The sequence below is a fragment of the Eptatretus burgeri genome, chromosome 4 (assembly GCF_056783735.1).
Source record: "Eptatretus burgeri isolate ZD-2024b chromosome 4, Ebu_testis_v1, whole genome shotgun sequence".
NCBI classification, from domain to species: Eukaryota; Metazoa; Chordata; class Myxini; order Myxiniformes; family Myxinidae; genus Eptatretus; species Eptatretus burgeri.
In genome coordinates, this window is record NC_140964.1 from 136,215,441 (window position 1) to 136,239,137 (window position 23,697).

General features: G+C 45.2%; 1 protein-coding gene across 1 annotated transcript in view; it reads right to left on the reverse strand.

Moving 5' to 3' along the window:
• Positions 1-23,697, reverse strand: part of OBSCN (obscurin, cytoskeletal calmodulin and titin-interacting RhoGEF) — a 498,370-nt gene that overhangs the window by 270,166 nt on the left and 204,507 nt on the right. Inside the window, exons 39-45 of the mRNA XM_085876584.1 lie at positions 23,316-23,582; positions 16,829-17,095; positions 14,428-14,694; positions 8,144-8,416; positions 7,533-7,799; positions 6,016-6,282; positions 384-650 (exon numbers count right to left, since the gene is read on the reverse strand). Coding sequence (XP_085732710.1) covers positions 384-650; positions 6,016-6,282; positions 7,533-7,799; positions 8,144-8,416; positions 14,428-14,694; positions 16,829-17,095; positions 23,316-23,582 — 1,875 coding nt within the window. The remainder of the gene's footprint in view (positions 1-383; positions 651-6,015; positions 6,283-7,532; positions 7,800-8,143; positions 8,417-14,427; positions 14,695-16,828; positions 17,096-23,315; positions 23,583-23,697) is intronic.

Here is a 23,697-nt window from a genome sequence, read left to right on the forward strand (position 1 = left end):
TCGATAGAGCCACGACGTCAACCAAACGGCCAGGCCTTAAGTAAAGATGTAATCACGTGATAAAATTCACAATTGATTAATGGTGAAATATCTATTTGCTCAGGAGGTGTGGAACAAGAAATGACGATTATGATTTTTAAATTTTTTCTATATGATGTCCACCTGATAACTGATAACATTATGCTGCTACAGTCATAACTATGACTTGGTATCTAGGTATTCTAAGTAAACAACTGTAGTGTAAGCCTCAAACTACCAAACTTTACGAATGAGGGATTTGTTACATGAATGACGTGACCAGGTTATCGATACTGAAGGAGACTGCACCTCTCTGACATCTAAACATTATAATGAAGCAGCACAACCCCGACTGATAGAATTACCCCGCACGGTGAGTGTCGCTGATGACTTGTCATCTCCAGTGTCACAGCAGTAAATGCCAGAGTCCCCAAGCTTCAGATCACAGATTATCAACTTGGCCTGATCTCCATCAATGGCCATCTCATACTTGTTGCTTGGCTGTAAGGAACAGCCATCTTTGGTCCAGGTCACGCTCTTTGCAGTTCTGGAGAGATGACAGATAAAGCTGGCACTGCATTGCTCAAGGGCTTCCTGCTTTTCCAGGCCTTTAAGAATCAGCAGTGGGGCATCTGCAGAGATGATGAAATATTCCATCCTTGTGAGTTGAGGTTTTAAAAATCTGTACACAATACACTGAAGGAAGACAACTTTTGGTCACTTGGGAAGGTTTATAATAAGTGTGTGTTAAACCAGAGGAAAGTCAAAAAACAACATCTTGTCAACATCAACACTTGGGCTGACAGGATGACCTGGAGGTAAGCACACTCGACTCTTAGCTGTGTTGCCTGGGTTTGAATCCCGTCCCAGCAAAAACTGTCATCTCAGTGTTTCACAGGAAGGACGATTCATCAATGTGTGTGCCGTTCCTTGGATGGACGTTAAACGGGCGTCCCATTTGCCAACATTCGTTAGTGAGTGTTAAATATCCCAAAGAGTAGGCGAGCTATCGCTGGCACCATGGCCAAGTTCCAAATTCCTGCCATAAACAGCATAACGCATTGCATCAGCGGCATCCTCAGCCAATGATGTTACTCCGCAGCCTTGTGCTGCATACAAATGACGAACACGTCAATGCCGAACTGTCCAATGAGTTTCCCTCCTCAGTCGTGTCTGGTGGATGCTTCAGCTAATAGCTCTCCCACACCTCAAATGGCCTCACATCAGAATCCACTCAAAACAAGGAGAAAAAGACATGAAATGTCATAGCCCCCCATGGTTTTATTCATTTTGCTGGATGGAGTTAAAGGGCGAGCCCATATTTACAAGACTTATGTGCATGCACAACTGATTTAAGTGGTCATGTGACATGGAAGATTGCATAAGATTGGGCTATCGGTCATGAATATTCATGACGTGCGTCATGTAGTTACATTGTGCAAGATAGTTGGTCAAGTGAGATGTATGATGTTTTCAATTGGGAATGCAAATTTCGCACAGAAGGGATTCAATGTTCATATATTTTAGGGGGAAACGTACTGAATTACACCAACAGCATAACATTTAACTAGATCGGTAAATGCAAGTCCGAGAAATGGTGGAGGACGTGTTCAACATCAGGTTTTTACAACTAAAATGGCCGCCAGTTGGCCAGCTGAGATCTGATCTCAAAGCAAAATGATGTGCTTATGTACACTATCATGTTTTGTCTTTGTGCCAAGTTTGAACAAAATTGGTCCAAGCATGCCCGAGATATGGCTACGGACAGACGCACGCACACACGGACGAGTTCCAATTCAGAAAGCCCCTGTTTCGGACTAAGTCCAACGGGGACTAACAAGACAATATCTCAACTCAGTGTTTCCCTCCAAATGATGTGTATTCTGTCCCCCTCGCCCCCCAACTTCGCTTCCTGTGCACACTGCCTTCTTGATGGCGCGCCTTTCACATCCAAAAACGGAGAGAAAGCACCGCCTGGAAGTCTGCTGACATGACTCCCATTCAAAAGAAGTTTGCAAAACCGATACTCTTGACTATATTTACAACATTTCATTTGAATCCATTCTTACTCTTTAATTTAATTTAATTTTATCTCCCTTACCTCTCTTCTTTGTTCTCTGCAATCACCTCTTCACTTTATCTCCATTTTTCCATCTTTAAAAAAAAAAAAATCTATCCTTTCCTTTATGGTTGTTTAATTATATTTTATTCATTAATTTATAATCTGATTTATCTTCCTTTTCTCCTGAACCTGTGCTTCTTTCCTTATTACTGCCCATTTTTTCCTGCCAGTTTGAGATGACTTTCACATGACTCATGGACCTTGATCTGATCCTCCTTTTCGTGAGTAAAAATGATCGATTCCCACCCCACGTGCCCCCTGATACTGACCGAGCTCTGATGCACACACACCTCTGAGTCAGAACAAACTTGCATCAATCCTACTCTCCATCTCGTCCCATGAGTTCGCTCCAACGAGGCTTAACGCCCAAAATGCCAACTTCTCTTTGCTTCCAATCACAGCTGGCACAGTCAGATCAAAGCTCCGTTGATTCTATCGAAAGCTTTCTAATCCCGTCATATTTCTTGCATTTTAAATCATATTTGTGCAAGTAGAGTTTGAGCACATTGGTGGCCTTGTGGTGAAGACACTGGGCTGGCATCTCAAGAGTTTGTAGATTCAAACAGAGCTGAAGGCCATTAAGGATTTAGATTTTCAGCTTTAATAAACCGAATTATTTTCACAAGAATGACAACATTTCCATTGGACTGTTCAGAAAAAGCCACCTGGCTCGCTGACACCATTCAGCGAGTCAGGTCAAGCATGACAGCATGCGCCGGAGCAGTGTGTCGCTGCGTCCACTTTCCGCCAGTACTCCAGGGGCCTCCGTCTGGCCATCTCCCAGGCAGATGACTGGCCCATCCCCATCTCCTCGAGATGCTGATCAACCTGCTGCAACCACGAGGAACATGGTCGGCCCATTAGCCTCCACCTCTCACGAGGCTCCCTCGTTGAGAGAATCTGGTGAGCAGGATCAGCGTCAGGAAAACGAGCCAGATGTCCATACAGCTGCAGCTGACACTCACGGACCATGCAGGTAACAAATCTCATTTGAGTCTCTCTCAGTAACCACTCATTGGACACAAAATCCGACCAGCGATAGTCAAGGATTCTCCGAAGAGACCTGGGAACAAAGGATTAAGTAGCCAGCTCAGATCCATGGTCAGAATCTAAGTCTCACATCCATTAAGCAAGACTGGAAGCACCAAGGACCTGAAGAGCCAAACTTTAGTCCTCCTGCACAGGTACCGGCAGCGCCACACCCCATGATCCCGTGAATTCATGGCTCTCCAGGCCCGACCCAGACGTTTGTTGACCTCTGGCACATAGCTAGCAGAGACATGAATATCACTGCCAAGGTAAGTGAATCTCTCCGTAACCTCAATATCCTCGCCACAAACAGATGCAGACCAGACAGCAGCATCCAAGATGTCATTGAAAGCCTGGATCTTAGTTTTGACCCAGGAAACCAGTAATCCCAGTGTCTCAGACTTCTCATTCAACACCTCGAGGGCCCCCAAAAGGATGTCTGGAGTCTCCGCAAAAATCACTGCATTATCTGCGAAATCAAGGTTATAGGTGTCGACATTCCCAAATGATGCACCGCAGCTTAATCTCTCCGACATCCTCCGCAGAATCCAGTCCGTACAAGTGCTGAAAATTGTGGGGGCCAGTACACACCCCTGATGAACTCCAGTAACAACTGGAAATAAGTCAGAGATGGTACCACCACTTCTCACAGCACTCTCAGTACCAGATTGATCAGTTTTGGTGGTACCACAGGAAGACCAAGAATCCTCCAGAGGGCATCCTGATTCACTGAATCGAACGCTTTACAGAGATCAACAATGGCTGCATGCAGCTCCTGCCAAAATGCTCGTCTGTATTCGGTGAGGACCCAAAGAGCAAGGATACGGTCATTCGTTCACCTCTGGTGTAAAGCCTGACTGCTCTGGACGCTGGTGCTCAAGGAGATGGTGGCGAACCCGATCAAGAATTATCCGAGCAAAGACCTTGCCCAGCACTTAGAGCAACGTCCCCCCTCGGTCGTTGTTGCAGTCCTGGCGGTCACCCTTCCCTTTCCAGAGAGGGACAACAAGGCCCCTCTTCCAGTCAGTTGGGATGATGCCTGTGTTCCAGGCAGAACACAAAACTGCTTGCAAAGAGTACAGCATTTCCACCAGCCTTGAGAAGTTCATCATGAATGCCACAGATCCCTGGAGCTTTCCCCCATTTAAACCGGTTCACTACAGTCTGTGTTGCCACCAACGAAGGTGGACCACAGTTGATTGGAGGGTGAGCAATAGGGATTGTAACATCCCTGACATCCAACTCGACAGCTGGTTGATCAGCCTGGTACAGCCGCTCAAAGTAACCGGCCCAGCGGGCCTTCACTTCAGACTCCTCTGTCAAGAGCCTTCCACTCTCTGATCTTATTGCAGTACACCGAGGGGCAGACTTGGAGGATTGCAACAGCAAATTCCCCTGAAAGCGGGACGAGTGGAGAATCGCTTATGGACAGGTGATTCTCTACCCCCTCACAGATTCCTCGCACATAGGCCTCCTTGTCCACCCTTAGCACACGTTCGGTTTTACGCCTCAGCTCCCTGAACCTCTCAGCTCTGCCATTCAGCCTGGCCCTGCCACTCTGGTCAATGGTATCCAGTGTTCCTTGAGAGACAAATTTATTCTTCGCCCTCCGGTGAGTTCCAAGACATCCACCGGCAACATCAAGGATGATGGTCTTGAAGGCACTCCACAACTCTTCAGGATTCCCCCAAACACCCAGTTCCCCCAAATCACCACTCAGCTTGTTCGCAAACTCCTCAGCTACCCTCTCATCCTTGAGCTTGCCAACATCCAGCCAAAGCTGGGATGGTACCATTCTCCAGGATTTAAGCTGCAACTTCAGAGTTGCAACAACAAGCCAGTCATCAGTATTGAGGAACTGAGCACTCCGGTAGACCCTGCAGTTCTGGATCATCCTCCAGCGACCATGAATGAGGACATGGTCAATCTCCTTTGCCACACCGCCAGCGTTGGAATACCAAGTCCGGCGATGAGCTTGTGGGCGCTGAAACCATGAACCAGCCACCCTAAGTCCATGACTTATTGTGAAGTCAAGGAACCTAGTGCTATTCTGGTTCACAGTTCCAGACCCACAAGGACCAACACATGTCCCATAACCATCCCTATCAGTCCTGGTTGATGCATGCAAATCCCCCAAGACTAGAAGAGTATCTCACCTTGGGCACTGATGAACCACACAGTAAATAGCAGCGTTTGGGCGAAATGAAGTATATTGTGTGTCCGGGATAAGGATTGTTTCCTTAAATGGCTCACAAAGCTCTAAAATAAGTCAAAAATACTTGGGAAAAGTACCCGAGAGAAAGGGCTGTGCCTGTGCACAATGAAAGGCTTGGAGAACTTTCTCAGCTTGCTGAACGGGCACCTGCTCATACTGCAAACTCCTGACCAAGTGAAGCGGTGTAAAGCCCGAGTATATGGGGGGGGGTGCCAAACCAACCCCTGACAGACTGCTGCCAGTTTAATGGACTGTGAATCTGGATTAACTACTCGCTTGGACTAACAGTAAATATTACCAAGCCAACTCCTCTAATCCACAGATATTTATCATATTCCTACATTTCCATGAGTCTGATTTGCATTCGGGACCAGAACAATGATGATTAACCATTTTGAAATTGCCACTCTATTGTCTAAATGATGAAAATCATGTTTAAAAGGCAATTTGAATCACAGATTCCATGCTAGCAACAGAGTCACTGTAAACACACACACAGCACATGCACGGAAGGCCTCATTTAGGAAGCATCCATGCATCATTTGAACCGAGTGGAGACATTTAGTCATTCGGAAGCATCTCTGCGCCATTCTGTAAGACTAAACACATATTAAAGACGTAATGTGCTCACCGTGTACAGTGAGTCTGGCTGTTGTCCGATCATCTCCTGTGCTGCACTCGTACTCGCCACCGTCCTCCTTCCTGACTTTACGGATCAACAGCATGGCCCTATCTTCCTTTTGGGTTATCTCGTGTCTATTCACCGTCGTGAGGAGTTCTCCATTTCTTCTCCAAGAGACTGTAGCACCTGCTTTTGACATGCGGCAGCTGAAAATGGAATCGCTACCCTCTGCTATGTCTTGGTCTTCCAGACCTTCCCGCACCAACCACGGTAGGGCTGCAGTGATTAAAAAAAACAAAAAAAAAAACAATAAATATCCATAAAACTGGAAGCAATGTTCAAGGCAAGTATATCTGTAAAACTAAGAGAGGTATCGCCTTCGTTTCGATCCATCTCACAAACCTCCAAGTACGACAAAATCACCAAATTGCTCGCCATAATCACAAACACCATAAAGCCACAGGTAAATCTTCTTTGACCGCTTTGTGTTGTAATTGCTTCTTGAAGTAGTGTAATAATTAACAAGAAGGGCACTCGGTAGAGCACATACCTCCGCCACGCAATGCCCGATCAAGTTGAACATATCGGACCCCATAACTTTTTTGAAATACCATGATATATTTATAGTTTTTGGCCCGATCTCTTAATGGTGAAGAATCACTTGGAAAATTAAATAATTCTTGTGCCTGGATCCAGATTTGGATCTTCACCAAAATCAAATGAATTCATCCCTGTCACACACACACACGTGTCCACCAAGTTTCATCCGAATCCGTCCACAACTTTTTTGAGATATCCTGCACACAAACAGACAAACAAACAAACAAACAAACAAACAAAACGACGTCGTGCAGAGCACGAAACTTGCAAAATCCAACACCCCCTCTCCAAAGGTTTCCGTGGTTACATCAAATTGTCCATTTCATTGAGATTAAAAATGATTTAATTTTCAGATTGAAATTGATGATTTTAGAAGTTTGACCTTGCGTCGACCTTTGGCCTCAAAAACAGTTGCTTTCCCAATTTCATTGATGAACTATGCAAATCCTGTTCAACCTTTCTAGTTCAGAGGATGTAAATTGACGAATTTGCAGTTGAAAATTGATGATTTTAGAAGTTTGACCTTGATTTGACCTTTTGATCTCAAAAATAGTTGTTTTCCCAACACAGTGACGCAATATGCAAATCAACTGTGGCCTGCAGGTGATCGACAGACAAACAGACAGAGACGGGTGAAAACATAACCTCCTTCCACCTTTGGTGGCGGAGGTAAATATCTGACTTGGTACCTGAAAAGTTTACCTGCTCCAGAAAAACAGCAGAATCAACTGGTACATTGTCTTCTACTTTGACAATTACAGGCATTATTGAAGGTGTCTTATCCTGAAATGGCATTATTAGTCGATGGAGAGTGGTGATAGTTGCACTCAAACATTATCATGTGCAGAGTGAATCATGTTGCAATAAATGCTCTTTGCAGGTATCAACTTGAGACCCTGTGCAAGGAACTGAAGCAAATGCAAGACCTTCAACGTGTAGTTTGGCTGCTGCCGTGGCATCACTCGTATTGCAGAAGTATTCGCCCGAATCGCGCGGCTCCAGTTCTTTCACGGTAAGCAGTGCCTGTGCTCCGATGCTTTGCATCTCAAATTTCTCACTCGAACTGAGGAGTTCGCCGTCTTTTAGCCACGACACTGATGCACCGGGGCATGAGATCTCACAGGAAATTGTGGCAAAACCACCTTCTTGGGCCTGCACATCATCTGGAGGCTTCAGGATGACGACAGGTGCAGCTGCAGGGTGAAATCAACAGCATCAACTGATGAGAGTAATTTGGCTAAAAACAAATATCGTCGTGAATGAAAGGATTGTGCACCACACAAAAGAAGAAGCAATAAAATTGTAATTTAATGGGGTCGAAACAACATAGACTTGAACTTAGCCTCATAAATCAAACGGAGCAGCCAGTGTGGCTGAAACTGATGATAACGATATTCTTTCAAGCCCTGATGTTGATCAGCGCATATGGAGAAAACTTCACAACAAAGGAATTACATCAGCTAAGAGGTGTACGGAATGAGGGAGGAGGGTGACTGTGACTTGCAGCCTGACAACCCTGCAGGCCGGTTGGTCTTACGTTTTACGGTGAGTACCGCAGAGGAGGAGATATTTCGTGAACAAAATCGAACGGTGTTGCTGTCTTCCAGCTCAAGCTTATGAAGTGTCAACGTTTGGGTTTGGCTACTCTGTCCACCAATGTCGTTGAACTTGTTATTCTGTAGCTTTGTCTCTCCAAGCCACCACACGCTGTCCCAGATCCCTGCATGGGAGAGTTTGACCGCAAACGTGGCCGAATCGCCCTCTATCACGTCACAATCCTCCAGGCATTCCACCAAGCGCACGATTCTTTCTAAACAAACAAACAAAAACAAAAACAAGAAAAGAAAACATAAAAGCAGCCACAAATTTGAAACAAACCAAAATCTTACGGAGTATTAAATCATTTTTATGCAAGCACAGAACCATGGGCAGCGGCACAGCCGCACCCTCAGCCAATGATGCCACACCGCAGCCTTTTGCTACAGATGAACGAAGAAGAAGGAGAATCCTTCTGAAATGTGCTTATCGGTTGATGCAAATAAGTGGTTAAAAAAAAAAACACAAACTGGCAGCAAAAATAAACCGTTTTGTAAAAATTACATCATCCAGCTTGGGCGTTAATCGCTCGGGAAAAGTACAAGTGACAATCGCGAAGCCAATAGTGAGTGATGACCGGGCAAGTGTAGCACCTGCAAATTGATGATTCTAGGCACCCTTTCCTGTGTGTGGTGCATTTTGAGCACTTAATCCAATATTTGAAATAACTTAATATAAAAGGGTGCTTTTTAATTTTGGGCTTTTTCTTGGTGCCAAAATTTATTATTACGTTCAAAAACCAGACGTAATCGTGCATTCATACTTTTATTGTTACTTATACTTTTCATCCTAACTCTTCAAGATCGACAAACAAGCAACCTCCACCCCAACGGAGAGTGATAGGGTCCACAGAAAAGCTCGGTAGGGGGATCCTCCTTCCGATTTCCCCATTTATCTTCCTTCCCTTCTTCCTCATACTCTGCACCCACTGCGATCACAATAAATTTATTTGGGGAAGTTTTCACACAGAGGATCGAGTAAAAGTAAAGATGACGATCTGGACAGCATTTGCTCGAGTACCATGCTGGCACTGTTTCCAGGGAGACCACCATGTTGTTGAGCGGTGCCGAGCACTCAATTCCGTTGGAGTGCTTGTTTGAGTGCTTTGAATCGGGTAAGCCGCTTGACAAGCGATAGCAAGCTTCTTGCTCACAGAACACACCCCTGGTGTTGGTATAGCACAGGCATGATGGGCCGAATGACCTCCTTCTGCTTCGGATTTCCTTGTTAAATAGATCTACTGGAAATCTAAACGTTCATCATCTCTTGCATTAATCTCTTCCGATGTTTATCATTTATCAAGTTGGCCTTTTCACGTGGTATTCGGATTCGCTCACATCTGGAACGATGACAGCTGCGGTCCTGATGAGGACCACAGTCCGCCTTTTGAGGACCACTCGCATTCTAATGACACATTCATCTCTGATGAACAATGACTGAATAAACTTTTCTTGCTGGGAAATTCCACAATGGATGAGCAAAGAGGCTCCTTTAGAAGAGAACTTGAAGCAAAACAGCACTGTAGTACAAATCAAGGACGTAGCCAGAGGTCCAAAAGTGATGAGGCGAAAAGAGGTGAACTTGGTCGACGTGACGGTGCGCGTAGCGCAGCGTTGCGAGCGCCAACAGTGCGAAGACATTACGGCGAGGGGTCTGGGGGCCTTGAGCGGCCCCCAGAAGCCAATGCATTTTTGATGCCCAGAAACTTATTCTTGGCTAATTTCAATGCTCAAAATTTTAAAATCTTAATGTTCATTTCAACCACATTAATCATGAAAAAAAATATATATATATATATATATATATATATATATATATATATATATATATATATATATATATATATATCCATACAGTCAAACAGTAAATTTTGTTTGTGTCAAAACATTTTAGCCCCCATGGTAAACCCACCCCACACCCTCACCATGCCCGACCCCACATGTTCTGTCATCATTCAATCGCAATGACAGAGCCAAGTGCACGAGCTGGTGCCTCATGAGATTAGTGGACTAGGAGGAGGGTTGTTCAGTCACTGTCGTGGGGGGGGGGGGGGGGTATTGTCCTATTTAGGTATTGTGATGGGAGTGGAGATAAGAGTATTCAGAGCACTGCCGGGTAGCTTTGATAGTTTACTCCCCAGCGAGCTCAGATGGCCAGAGGGCTCAGGCCAGATCATATTTCAGGAAATGAGCGACGAGGCAACTACCTCGTCTGCCTCAGCCTGGCTACGCCCGAGCAAATGTCGATCCATATCAGAACTCGCACGCAAGTACTGAGTAATCACATTCCCCACCCATCGACACACACACGGGCGATGTCAGCATATAAAATACTACGGTATTTCATTGATTGATGTCATCAAATACTGATCGAAGCTGGAATTTAAGTTCAAGTCACCAAGTGACTCGTGGCACAGACAGGAAACACCAGGTCCGAAAAGGGAACATGATATGAATACACACAGAGAGAGGACCGAAAAACCCGTAAATGCAAAATACTGTTACGGATTTGGAAGTTTACTGCACTCAACATACAGGTCCGAGAGATCAGTTTTATCGGTAAGTACATGTTGCCAGTTAGGGTCCCGACCCCAGTCTAATGGGTAATTAAATGTTCCTGCGCTGTGAAGTTGTTTTAATAGTCACGTTTTCTTTTCGTTTATTTTTACACCACCATCAACGCCAGCGTCATCTTCCCCTCGCTCTACTCGACGCCATTGCTCGCTTGCTCTGTTCCCTCGCTCTGCTGCATGTGTTCAATCACGTACGGGGGCGGAGATTTCCTTCACCTCAGATCGCATGACGTCATCACGCCCCCGGGCCAATCAAGGAGCTTGCCGCCAATTTTGTCCAGTGAGAGAGACAAAGAGCGATTTGCGCGCCAAAACTGGCCAGCAAGAGAGACGAAGAGCGATTTGCACACCAAAACCAGCCAGTGAGAGAGGGAGGGTCGCAAGGAGGCGCCCCCCTTTGAAGAGGGGGGGGGTATAATTATCGGCGCGGTCTGCACGCACGAGGGGTTCTGGTTCTGGCAATAAGTGCGCACGTGTTCTGAGAGTTCTGGCAAGGAAGTGAGCATCTGCGCGCCAGGTGGGAGAGTGCGAAAGCGTCTGCGCACGGAGTGGTCAGTGCAACGGAGCGTCTTCTCCTGCCAGCCTTCACCCTACCGACTTCTGTTCACCTGGAGCCCGGTCGTGAGGGCGTCTGGATCGTCTGGATCGTGCTGGGGGTCCAGTTCTGCCCCGGGGACCTGGTCCTTGAAGACCACACGAGGCGGACAGGTCCGATACAGGCCTCAATAAAGACCATTTTGGTCCGATTATTTTGGGTGTGTGCGTATGTGTGTTTGTGGCGCCAGTCAATTCAGTCGGAAATTGTATAAGTGCCGTGCTGTACTTACGTGCATTTCTTTTAATCAGTTTAACTCTACTCTTGCGTGCTTCCCTCGTTCCCCAATTATTATTGGAAATAAACATACCCATGTGTTAAATGTATCAGTTCGTTTTTTTGTCTTTCTTCGATTGGTTTAACACAGTGCGTGTTGGAAAATTAGCCAGGCTGTTGCCGCTGTAACGGGAAATTTGGACCGACGGATCTCGGCGACAAACCGCTCGGGTCGCACACAATTCGAGTACGCCGAGCGGCTCGTTCCGTAGGGTGCCGTCGAGGGTGTGGAGACTCGGTAAATCGCCACGTGGGAATCTAGGTGTTTTGAAAATTGGAAAATAACCCTGTAACACGTGGGAGAAATATTGACCCTTCACAGTCCGAAAGGGACCCCTACTTTTCCGGAGTTTTCCGAAAAGGTACGATCTAAATTCCGGGTGATCGGTCGAGCCGACTCTACTGCTCCATATAACGGTCGTGCTCGCAGCCGATACCCGGCCCTGCAACAATACCACTCATGGACCAAAGGAACAATGCATCCAAATCACAAGCTAAACACCAAACTCAATTTAAAAAGAAAATTAATTTCATCAGTGAAAATAAATCGATTCACTGTTTGGCCGGCTTCTTTCCTGTGCACAAAAGGTTTCCATCCTCTCGCATGTGTGTGATTCATTCCCCGCACTCTTTTGACTGGTATCATCGGGTGTCGTGCATGCCCGCAGCATAAAAACTTGAATGGGATTGGCTTTTACATTAACCGCACATTAACACAAGCATTCGGTGAAACACAGGAACCAAGGACGAGACAGGGTCAAGTTATAACAAGATGGCATTGAGATGATGCTGAAGCTGTGACGTGCAATCACAGCTTCAGCATTATGTCGATGCCACCTGAGAACAATTGGATCTACCGACTACCGACGCCGAAGCGGGATGAGTGATTTTACAAGACATCACCTTCAGGAAAGCTTCTGACATTCTCGGTTTCATCAGACGTTTAGTCACAAAGATCGGTGTGATGACAACGCCTCCCAGATCAAAAGTATACTTAACTCAATGCATGTAGCTCATCTCTGCTGGATTGACAGAGGTTCGTTGAGCAAATACTCGTCTTACCTGAAACTTCAGAGACTCCCACAGTCAAGACCGTTCCATGATAGGTCAACTTGGTCGCTTTACACACCGATCCTTACAGACTTTCTTCCTTCTCAGTCTTTCTCTCCCTCGGTCTCTTTGGACACGGAGTTATCAACAAAAGTGCCAATGCTCCTTTTCATGGCCCTGAAATTTATACAGCTCACACTTTTATCTGACATCCTCAAATTCACCCTCTGCACCTTTCCACGCAACCAAATCACAACCCCTCTCCCCCGCCCCCCCACCCCCCAAAACACACATTGATTCACGTGCGGGTAAAAGCAGGTTCGACCCCACACCCCATCACTTTCTGACCGCCCGCTTGCTTATTTTCTTTTTCCCGGAATGAGAGTGGCACCTGTGTATGTGTGTTAAGTTGGCTGATTTCGGGGCTGATGTGTGCGGATCAGGCTTTTCTATTTGTGACATTGCTTGACATGTAAATACTTGCTTTGCTGAAAATATAATCCCTTTCAAACTGTTCAGTTGTCAGCTTATATTGGGTAGATATAGTGTGCTGCAGGCAGGGAGTTCTCGCAAACTGTTCCATAATGAGTAGTCGGTGGTGAACGCATACACCTACGGTAAGGCATTGGGAAGCATACTCAGTTCCCCGTCTGTCATGTTTAATTTGCTGGGAAGGTAAAGTGGGATTTGGACGCTGGACCCTACTGAAATTAAACTTCTCAGATGGCATCTGTGGTTGCTCAGCAACCCGTCGTTCCGCGGAGTTATTCACAAGGTGGTGGCTTCAGGATCATTATCAGTGAAGCTGATTGTAAGAACTCCCTATATAATCTACTCCTCGGCAAATCCATAACAATCGAACGACTTCTTCACACATCTCTTCACCTGGACCTTCAACATTATTACAATCCAGGTCATTCTTCCATTCAAGAGTCACCATGATGGGTTATTGGGATATCTGTTCTTCCCAGGCTATCATCGATGAATGCAGTGAGTCGCTGGAACAAACCTTCAGAGCGTTCGTCACTCCCAAGGCGTATGGAATCAAAGTCGAGGAAATGAGCTCCTGATGGCTGGAAACCAAAGTTTCCAAATACCTGATGGCTGGAAACCAAATAGAGACCAGCATTTTCACTTTCCTACTTCACTGTCTGCAGCAGTTTCATCAATTCCTCTTTACTTTCTGCCAACAGAGCGGTATCGTCACCATCCTCAGATTGGTGATACATCTTCCTCCAATCCTGACTCCATCCTCTATGTTGTCCAAGTCAAGACTTTTCGTCAAAATTATTATAACCACAAATTAATCGGTCAATTCAATCTGCTGATAAAGGCATAATTACAATAATAATAACAACAAAGGGGCTGGCATGATAACCTAGAGGTAGGCACACTCACCTCTAAGCTGTCTGGCCTGGTTTCAAATCCCGACCCAGCTATGAACTGTCATCCTGGTGTTTCACAGGCAGAATGATTCATTAATGTGCGCCGTCCCTCGGATGGACGTTAAACTGGGCATCCCATCTGCTGGCACAAGTTGGTGGACGTTAAAGATCCCACGGTGCCCTTCGCAAAGAGCAGGCAAGGTTTAGCCGGTACCATGGCAAAAATCCAAATTCCTGCCCAAATCTGAGTCGACCGCCAGGCCTGGCCAGCTGGTTCGTAAAAGACTTGGGCCAAGCTTCCCCCGACCAAGCTGTTCCCCCTGCCTCTTGTGAAACGTCCAGCATACCTTGTACATCCAGCTTCGAGGTGCTCTGATCATCCCCTGTGTCACACAGGTATGATCCAGCATCCTCCAACCGTAGGTCGTGGATAATCAGCTTGGCGACGACTCCTTCGGTACGCAACTCGAACTTCGTTCCACCCTCGAGTGGAACCCCATCCTTTCGCCAAACGACTTCCCTTCCAGCCTTTGACAGGTTGCAGCTGAGTGTTAACTCTTCAAACTCCTCAGCTTTCTGGTCTTTCAGGTGTCGTGTGATCAGCACAGGCGGCTCTGCAGAGTGGGGATTGGTTACAGAAATAAAGAAAGCTAAAAGCGGTTTTGCACATCAAAGCACCACGGGAAAGCGATTTCAATGAGAATTTAGTGCCCGGCTTTGATCGGTTCAATGAACTCCACATGTGTCAGAATGAACACGCAACACCCCAAGTACACCATGACTGCCTCTCATTCATCACCACCAGATTCTTCTCCCTTTCATATAATTAAAGGGTCATCCTCTGTTCTCCTTTTCCTCTTCCTTTAATAAGTGGTGAGGTCCGATGGCACCAAGCTTCTGCCCTGCTTCGGCCACGATACTCCTCTACTTCCCTCTGTCCTCAGCCAACTCTCTCCACTCTCCAACCACTCCAACCTTAGGGATATCTCTCCTCACACAATCTTCCCATCTCGACCGTGGTGGACCTCTTTTTCTCCTGACTAGCTCCCTCAACCTATCCGCTCTCTTCCCCCATCCACACCAAGTGTCCAGCACTTCACCAATCTCCCCGTCAAACTCATCTGCACACCAATCTACTCCTTCAGTTCACCCATCCTCCTCCTATCCACCCTCTTCACTCCCGCAATCCTCCTGACCCAGTTGTTCTCACAAATCTGCAGCCTCTGTCGTTGTCTCTCTATCAGTGCCACAGTCTCCAGACTGTAAAGGTAAGCCGGCATTACACACGACATCAGAACCTTTCCTTTTAAATTTTCTTTGCTATCTTTCTGTCCCTCATTACTCCCTCCACCCTCCTCCATGCATTCGCACCCACCTGACTATCCTCCTTCGCTCCTCTGCCTTGTATTTACCATCCCAGGTCATGGTTCCTCCCAGATGCTCAAACCTTTTTCCCTGTCTGATCTCCTTCCCCTCTTACCTGATGTTCATTCACATCTTCTTCTTCTTCTTTCGGCTGCTCCCGTTAGGGGTCGCCACAGCGGATCATCCGTATGATCCGCATAGTGATTTGGCACATGTTTTACGCCGGATGCCCTTCCTGATGCAACCCTGGTCGCCTCTTACGACACACAGGGATATGGTACACCTATTTTAACCGGGGTATACACCGGCCCAGTACACTGGTACTCATTTCGCCGACCTCGGAAGGATGACAGGCTGAGTCAACCCCCTGGTGTATTAATTCAGTGGCCCAACGGGGCTCGAACTCAGGACCTTTTGGATCCCAAGCCGCTGCCCTAACCACTGCGCCAACACCAAGCTCCATGTTCATTCACGTATGATATGTTAAAAATTTACTAAAACTTTGATGGGCCATTTACATATTGATAATAATCAAGGAAGGGAGTGTTTTGGGATAGTGCGCTTTTATTAATTACGAGACGACCCGTGAACCCGTTGGGTTCCTGTTGTGAAAGCGGTTGATGAAAAAAAATCATGTAAAAAAAAGAAAAGAAAAAAAAGATAGCTCCAGCGAAATATACCGCTGAGGTTGTTTACATTGATCAAATTCTCCCGAAGAGTACTTGACTGAATCGGGAATTAATTTTTTAATTTTTTTGTTTTTGTTTCCCGATTTGAACGAAACTTGATACTGCACACTGCAGGAGAATGGTAAGTAAGGTGGCCCAAATTTTTTTGTGCTATCGTGTACCATTTTGGCTGTATTTCGGGAACATACATACATACATGCAAAATGAGTTTTAGTAATATATAGACGATAATTGATGGATATTATCAAAAAATACATTTTTTGCTCCCAACCAAAGAGAAACTTCATTTCTATAAAGTACATAGCAGATAGGATAACCACTTCAAGTTCTCCGATTCATCACCTTCCCTGCGAAGCAAACGAAGGACAGTCTGCCGAGTGTACAAAGTTCGCGCAACGGCAGGGCAAAACAAATGTTAAACCATGCAAAAATTAAATATTAATAAACATGGTGGTTGCAAGCCGTCGACAAAGAAACACAAGCAGAATAAAATAATTAATGGAATAAAATAAAATAGAAACCCGTGTGTGGTGTTAAAATTACAGGCCGAGACTCTCAGCTGCGTCATTGCAGACGCCGATGGTTTTGAGGGCCTTGCTTTCAGCATATTTGGATTTTCCATCGGAATCTTTGAAATAATTGGCATCCCAGTTCCATTATTGGTAACGATGAAACACGAGTAGCATTATCTTACCTTTCACAGTGAGTGAGGCTGAGGTGTCATCATCTCCTGTCTCACAATGGTAGACTCCTGTGTCTTCAGGCTGCAGTTCATGGATGACAAGTCTTGCCTCATTGCCCTCTATTGTCATGTCATATTTGCTGCATGGGTGAAGAAGTTCCCTTCCTTTTCTCCAAGCCACACTTTCGGCAGCCCTGGAAAGCTGACACCTTAAGATGGCATTGCCATGCTCTTCAACTTCCTGCTCCACCAAGCCTTCAAGCACCAGTACTCGGGCCTCTGTCGATGGAGCATCAAACATTCACATTAATCATTATTATTATTATTATTATTATTATTATTATTATTATTATTATCATCGAGTGTTTAGCCAGACTTGTAGTGCCACGGACATTGTGGTTGCTTCATGAACTTCCCCAATGGAATGTAACCTAAATATATGAATAAAGTTGAAAGTGTGTCTGTCTGTGTGTCTGTGTGTATGTTTGTCTGTGACCGATGCACGCGAAAAGTACTGGCCTGATCCTCACCAAACTTCACAGGCTGACAGAACATGTACCCGGGAGTGTCCCGATGTAAAAGAATTGTACTTCCGACTTCCTGTTTGCGAATTATGACGTCATCACCTGATTTCGTAACGTTAATTTTTCAAGTTCAGCCGATTGACATGGGACCAACGCCATTTGCGATAGAATGAAAAAATAATGCTACAGTCAATTGAAGATAATGACTTCCGACTTCCCGGTTTCCGAATTATGACTTATGCATTCGACACACTTTTCGTAACGTTAATTTTTCAAGTTCAGCCGATTGACATGGGGCCAATGCCATTTGCAATAGAATGAAAAAAATAGTGCTACAGTTAATTCCGAATTATGACTTATGCATTCGACACACTTATCATTGGCCCTATTCACATCAACAAACGCCTCTTTTAATGCATGATTAACACAAGTCATATTTTATTGTACATACAGGTAGTCATCGACTTACGACGGAAGAACCTCCAATTTCTAACTTACTGGCATTTTTCAAACTATGCGAAATTGATGACTTTGCTCGAACTCTACTGTATGCTCAGGTGCCAACGTATTTCACTTGGAACTCGAGTCAGAGACGTTGGAACAGGAGGAAGCAAGGTTCAGAAGTTCCAGGATATCCCGGTATTTACAAATCTGACGCATTGGGGCGAGTGTACACAGTACATCCCAATAATTTTGAGTGTTTCTGCGTCCGCCTCCTCCTGCATGTGAAACGAGGTCCAGTGAGTTTCATAGACCTAATAACAGTGGACGGGCAAATTTGCAGCACATTCCGTGAGGCTTGCAATCTCCTCGGACTCCGAGAAGACGATGCCCATTGGAACGCCACGCTTGAAGAGGCAACTGTTTCTCAATCCCCATCGACCATGAGGTATCTATTTGCTATTATGATAACTGCGTGTGAGATGGCAGATCCCAAGAGCCTATGGGACATTCACAAAGAGGCCCTGTCTGAGGATGTAAAAAACAGAGTCCAAAGAGAACATCTCCAAGAGGACATCCAGTACACACCAGATATGTTCAATGAGGCTCTGATATACATTGAAGATTTGGTATTATACATGAGCGGGAAAGATATAACTAAGTGGGGACTTCCCTCTTCTAATAGGTCTGAAAGCGTAACCATCAGTAGGGAATGGTCCGTGAAACAAACTACAACACAGATACTCTCGCAAAGTTTGTTTCTGACAATGAGCCGCTTCTGGTGCAGGATCAGAGTAATGCATATCAACTGATTATGCTTTGCGATGTCCATCAATAAGGCACAAGGACAGTCATTGAAAGTAGCAGGGCTGGAATTATCCACTCCTTGCTTTTCCCATGGTCAGCTATATGTGGGATGCTCCAGAGTGGGATCATCGGGGGCTTAAAACATATTGGCTCCAGAGGGGAAGACATCAAATATTGTTAATCCTCGAGCACTCCGCTAAAATTATTGAGCTACTTCAGTTATTTCATAAACGGGAATAGGATGTGCGATGAAGGAAATACATGTTGCTGGTGAAAAATAAAAATGGTGGTGGGAAATAAAAAAAAATGGTGGTGGTGGTTTGTGTGTATATATATATATATATATATATATATATATATATATATATATATATATATATATATATATATATATATATATATATATATATATATATATTACAGATATAAATAGAATGGTGATGGCGTATGGCGTATGTGTATAATATTTTCTAATTAAATGGTTATGGGCTATGTAGATATTTTATAGAATGCTTATGGGCGTTAGTACGTTGTAACTTCGTATACATAATATTTTTATCAGGATAACAGACGTAAATAAATCAAATATGCTGGGCCAGGCTGGGTTATGCCCGACGTATAAATTAAGTCACAAATGATGACATGAAACCAGCCTCACATTGTTGAGGCATTATGGTTTTTTATCTGATGCGGCAATAAATCTTAACATTTTTGAACTCGAGTCTTCTGCATATAAAACATGGCAGGGAAAATATAATATTATAGTGGTGATGAAAAAAAAAATAATAATTGTGGCAGCCTCTACAATTTTACAATTAACTGTGACATATACTCCTTCAGACCCGCCGTCATCCACGGGATTCCTGTGCGGAGCACGGGTATCCCTGCTAGTTATCGATATAGCGAGGAAATCAAATGAAGTGTTGACATCCCAAAGCATCTCGATAATTAATTAAATTACCCAAGTGTAGAAACCTTTTTTTTCTTCTTTTTTTTTTTTAGACAAATGTAAAAAAAAAAATAAAAAAATAAAATTAAACCCAACATGTTGCTGGCAACAAACCACAAACCAAATGGAAGCAGTCGATGGAGCGCAAAAACAAACCCCCACGCTTACAACTTAAAGCAAGGTTGAAAGATTGCAGAAAGTTCCACCAGGATTGACCCAATATCAAATTTAAAGTTAAAAAAAAAATCTTCTGTTTTGACCCCTGTGACCCTAAATCCCCACCCCCTGGAGCATGAACCGAGAGTCAAATCCAAAACATCGTTCCATATTTCATGAGTCTCCCAATGTTGACTGCATATACAAAGTCTGATTATAAAATGCCTGAAATGTGTTGCAACTGCATTTTTTGGTATTTGACCTTTTGACCCTGCCCCAGGGCCCCAGGGTACAACGGCCAAAAAATGTTTCTGCTCTCGCACCTTAAAAAAAAAACATTTTTTAGCACACAATGTCAAGGCTCATATGAGAGCTGACACAGAACATACAACAAAGGGAGCAGAAGACAAGAAGGGTGGGAGAGGGAGGCACAAAACAGTGGGGAAGAGAATCCTTCGGAGATCTGTGGAACAGAGAGGGATGGGGTGGGATAAACGGGGTAAACAAGATGGACATTACAGGGACTTTCAGGAAGGAAAGCAGGGAATTTGAAGGAGGTTGGTTTGTGGTGGATTAACGGAGGAAGAAAAGATCATGGTTTTGGATGGGGGAAGATAAGAGATGGTGGTGAACAACTGTATTGAAGACCTGGAGAGAAGAGTGGAATTGAAGAGAGTGTGGGAGTTCATTCCAGATGTGAGAAAAAGAGGAATGACAGAGTGAAGGTGAGCAGTGATTCTTGATTTTGGTAGTTTCACCACGAGGGGATTGCTCGCGGACCTTGAGCACCCTGTGGAAATATGGGGGGGGGCGGGGGAAGGAAGGGGAGGACAACTATCACAGACAGAGCACGAATGTGGGGCCGGAGAAGAGATGACAGAAGACAGAAACACCACCGACCTGCCTGTGGAGAACGTGAGAAACCCAAACATTCAGCTTCATCGCGGGGGATACCAATAATTCTAAATGCCTTGGTTTCCACAGCGTGAAACCGAGAAATGTGAGAGGCAGGAGCACCGGCCCGGAGTGGAGAGCAGTACTCCATCAGGCTGTAGACGAAAGCTTTATATGTGGTCAGGAGCTCAGGTGGGTCATGGAAGAACTTTGCACAATGGATGGATGCCTGGTCAGTGACTGCCTTTGTGGGCCAGCTTGAAAATATGGCTTTCCCAGGAAAGATCATGGCAGATAGTAAGACCCAGAAGCTTGAATGAAATGACTTCTTCAAGAGGATTGTTGAGTAAGTAGATGGTTGGGGTCGGGGGGGGTTCCAAACGGTCCTTTCGGAGAGACATAGTGAGAGTGTGAGATTTGTCAGGATTGCAAGACATGTTCCACGTATTGGACCAGTTTGTGATTTTACCCAGATCTGCAGAGAGTGAAGAGGCTGCTGCTTGCTGATCTGAGGGATGACAGATGGTACGACAGAGGGTGGATTCATCCGCAAAGAGATAAAGACGATTTTCCAGAGAGTTGGAGGGATCATTGATGAAAGCCAGAGAAAGCATAGGGCCCCTTCCTTTTCTCCCAGCCACACTTTCCTTTTCTCTCTTCCTTTTCTTTGTGTTGAGGAATTCCAGCTTAGACAGGAAGAGGTGATGAAAGAACGACATTCAGGACTACACATTGGCTGCGCCAGGAGAGGAAGTCTGCGAGCCATGAGTGGGGATGACCTTGGATACCATAGGAAGAGAGTTTGGTGAGCAGGACAGGGTGCCAGATCGTGTCGAAAGCACGCGATATGTCGAGGGAGATGGCTCTGATTTCCTGTCTGGCATTGAGGATCTCCATCAATTGTTGGGAGAGCAGAAGCAGCATATCCAGGGCAGAGTGACCTGGTCTGAATCCAAATTGATGATCGGACATTAAGCCATTGGAGAAGAGGAAGGATTTAAAATCTGAAGCGATGATGGATTGCATAATCTTGCTGATGATTGGGAGAAGGCTGATTGGTCTGCAGTTGCAGGGATCTGTTTTTGCACCTATTTTGTGCAGGGCAGTGATGTTTGCAGATTTCCAAGCAGATGGCAGATGGCCTTGAGCAAATGAGAGGGTGAATAGAACAGAGAGAGGGTGAGCAAGAGCAGAGGAGCAGGTTTTGAGGACACGTGGGCTGATGCCATCTGGACCGGTTGCAGAAGCTGAATCGAGGTTTCACAGCCAGCTCTCCACTTTATCAGAGGAAAAGGACACAAAGTCCAGGGACAGTGAGGTGCGACTGGGTAAGGTGGGTACAGAAAGCGATGGGTTTTGGACACAAGATTTTGATGCAAACACCGAGTTTCGGCATTCAGCCTTTTCACGTGCGGTATCAGCAGTGCGGCCATTTGAGGTAAGGGAGGGGATGGAGGGGGAACATACACCACAAACAGACTTATCCAGAAGCCTCCAGGATTTGGGGGACAGATGCAGGTTTGAGAGCTTAAACTTGAGATGAGAAAGATGTTGTTTTCTCAGGATGGACACACACTTGTTCTGAGATTTGTGGAAGGAACCTGACATTACCTTCAGAAGGATTTGCCTTCCATGAGATGAAGGCAAGTCGTTTCAGGCCAACTGCCTCGCCAGAAGCATCAATGAACCATGTGGGGAAGGAAGGGGAGGACAACTGAAGATGAGATCGGATAAATCTGTGAATGAGGGAGAACAAGTTTCTTTGAAAGAATTCCCAGGATGAGTTGATATCGGAGAGAGTTGAAATGGGAGACCAGTCTAGAAGTTTGATGGCTGCTTGAAGTCGCTCCCAGTCGGCCTGAGTGAAATGCTGGACTTGATGGCGCAGAGGTGGTTCTCTAATAATGGCCAGAGAAAAGACCACTTTAACAAGCATATGATCAGATGAACCGATTGGATCAACAGAAGAACAGCAGACATTTTCTGGGAAATTGATCAAAATCAAATTCAGAAGAGATGGAGGACCATCGGTTGAGATCCGGGTCGGGAAGTCGACCGATTGAGTCAGTCCCAATGAGTTGCAGAAATCCTTTGCTGAAGTGCCATGGCAGGTGAGAGAGGTACCCACACCAAGCCAACTGGCATGATGACAATTGAAGTCACCGCATATGAGGAAGAGAGAGTTTGGATGAGAAGATAGAAGTTGGTCCATGTTTTTGGTGAGCGAGATGTAAACGGAGTCATCACTGTTGGTGGACGGTACAACACACATATAAACATGAGGTGGGAGAGGAGGGGACACCATAGCCATAGGTATTCCTGGGGATGCGGAGGAGTGAGTAAAGTGCATGGAGAGTGAAGAATAGAATTCTTGATGAAAAGAGCAACTCCGCCACCGGGACGAGGCTCAGTTCAATCATACCAGAGGAGGGTGTAACCAGGGAGAGAAACGAAGGAGTCAGAGACGTGTTGAAGGAGAAAAGTTTCTGTTAAGCAGATTACGTCTGGTTTGTCAATGACAACCTGTATGGAGAGATCAGTCAGGTGAGAAATCCTTCTTGCAATGTGGTGTTCATAACTTATAAGTTTGATGGATTTCTGCACAACCATTTAGGAAAGAGAACGTGACGGACAGACAGACAGACAGACAGTCAAACAAACAGAACCGATTGCAATATTCCCCCATTTTTAAAAAAAAAATTGCAGGGATAATAAAGCATCTCTTTACCTTTCACCATGAGTTTTCCTTGGCTCGTCACACTCCCAGTGTCACATTCGTAAGTCCCTGAATCACCCGACTCCAGCTTCTTGATTACCAGTTGTGAAACATCTCCAGACACGTTCATCTCGTACTTATTACTGGGTTTCAACAAGGTTGTTCCTTTCCTCCAGGTGACTTGACCACCTTGCTTTGAAAGTTTACAGGTGAAAGTAGCACTTCCCTGCTCTTCGACCTCAATGTCACTCAACGTCTCAAGAACAAGCAGTGGGGCTTCTGCGGAGGAAGAAAATTAAATTGTCACAAAATATTTAAAGATTGAAGAGCTCTATCTTTCTCATAATTATTGCAAACCAATAAAACATTTGTAGTATTGCGGTGACTTCAGAAA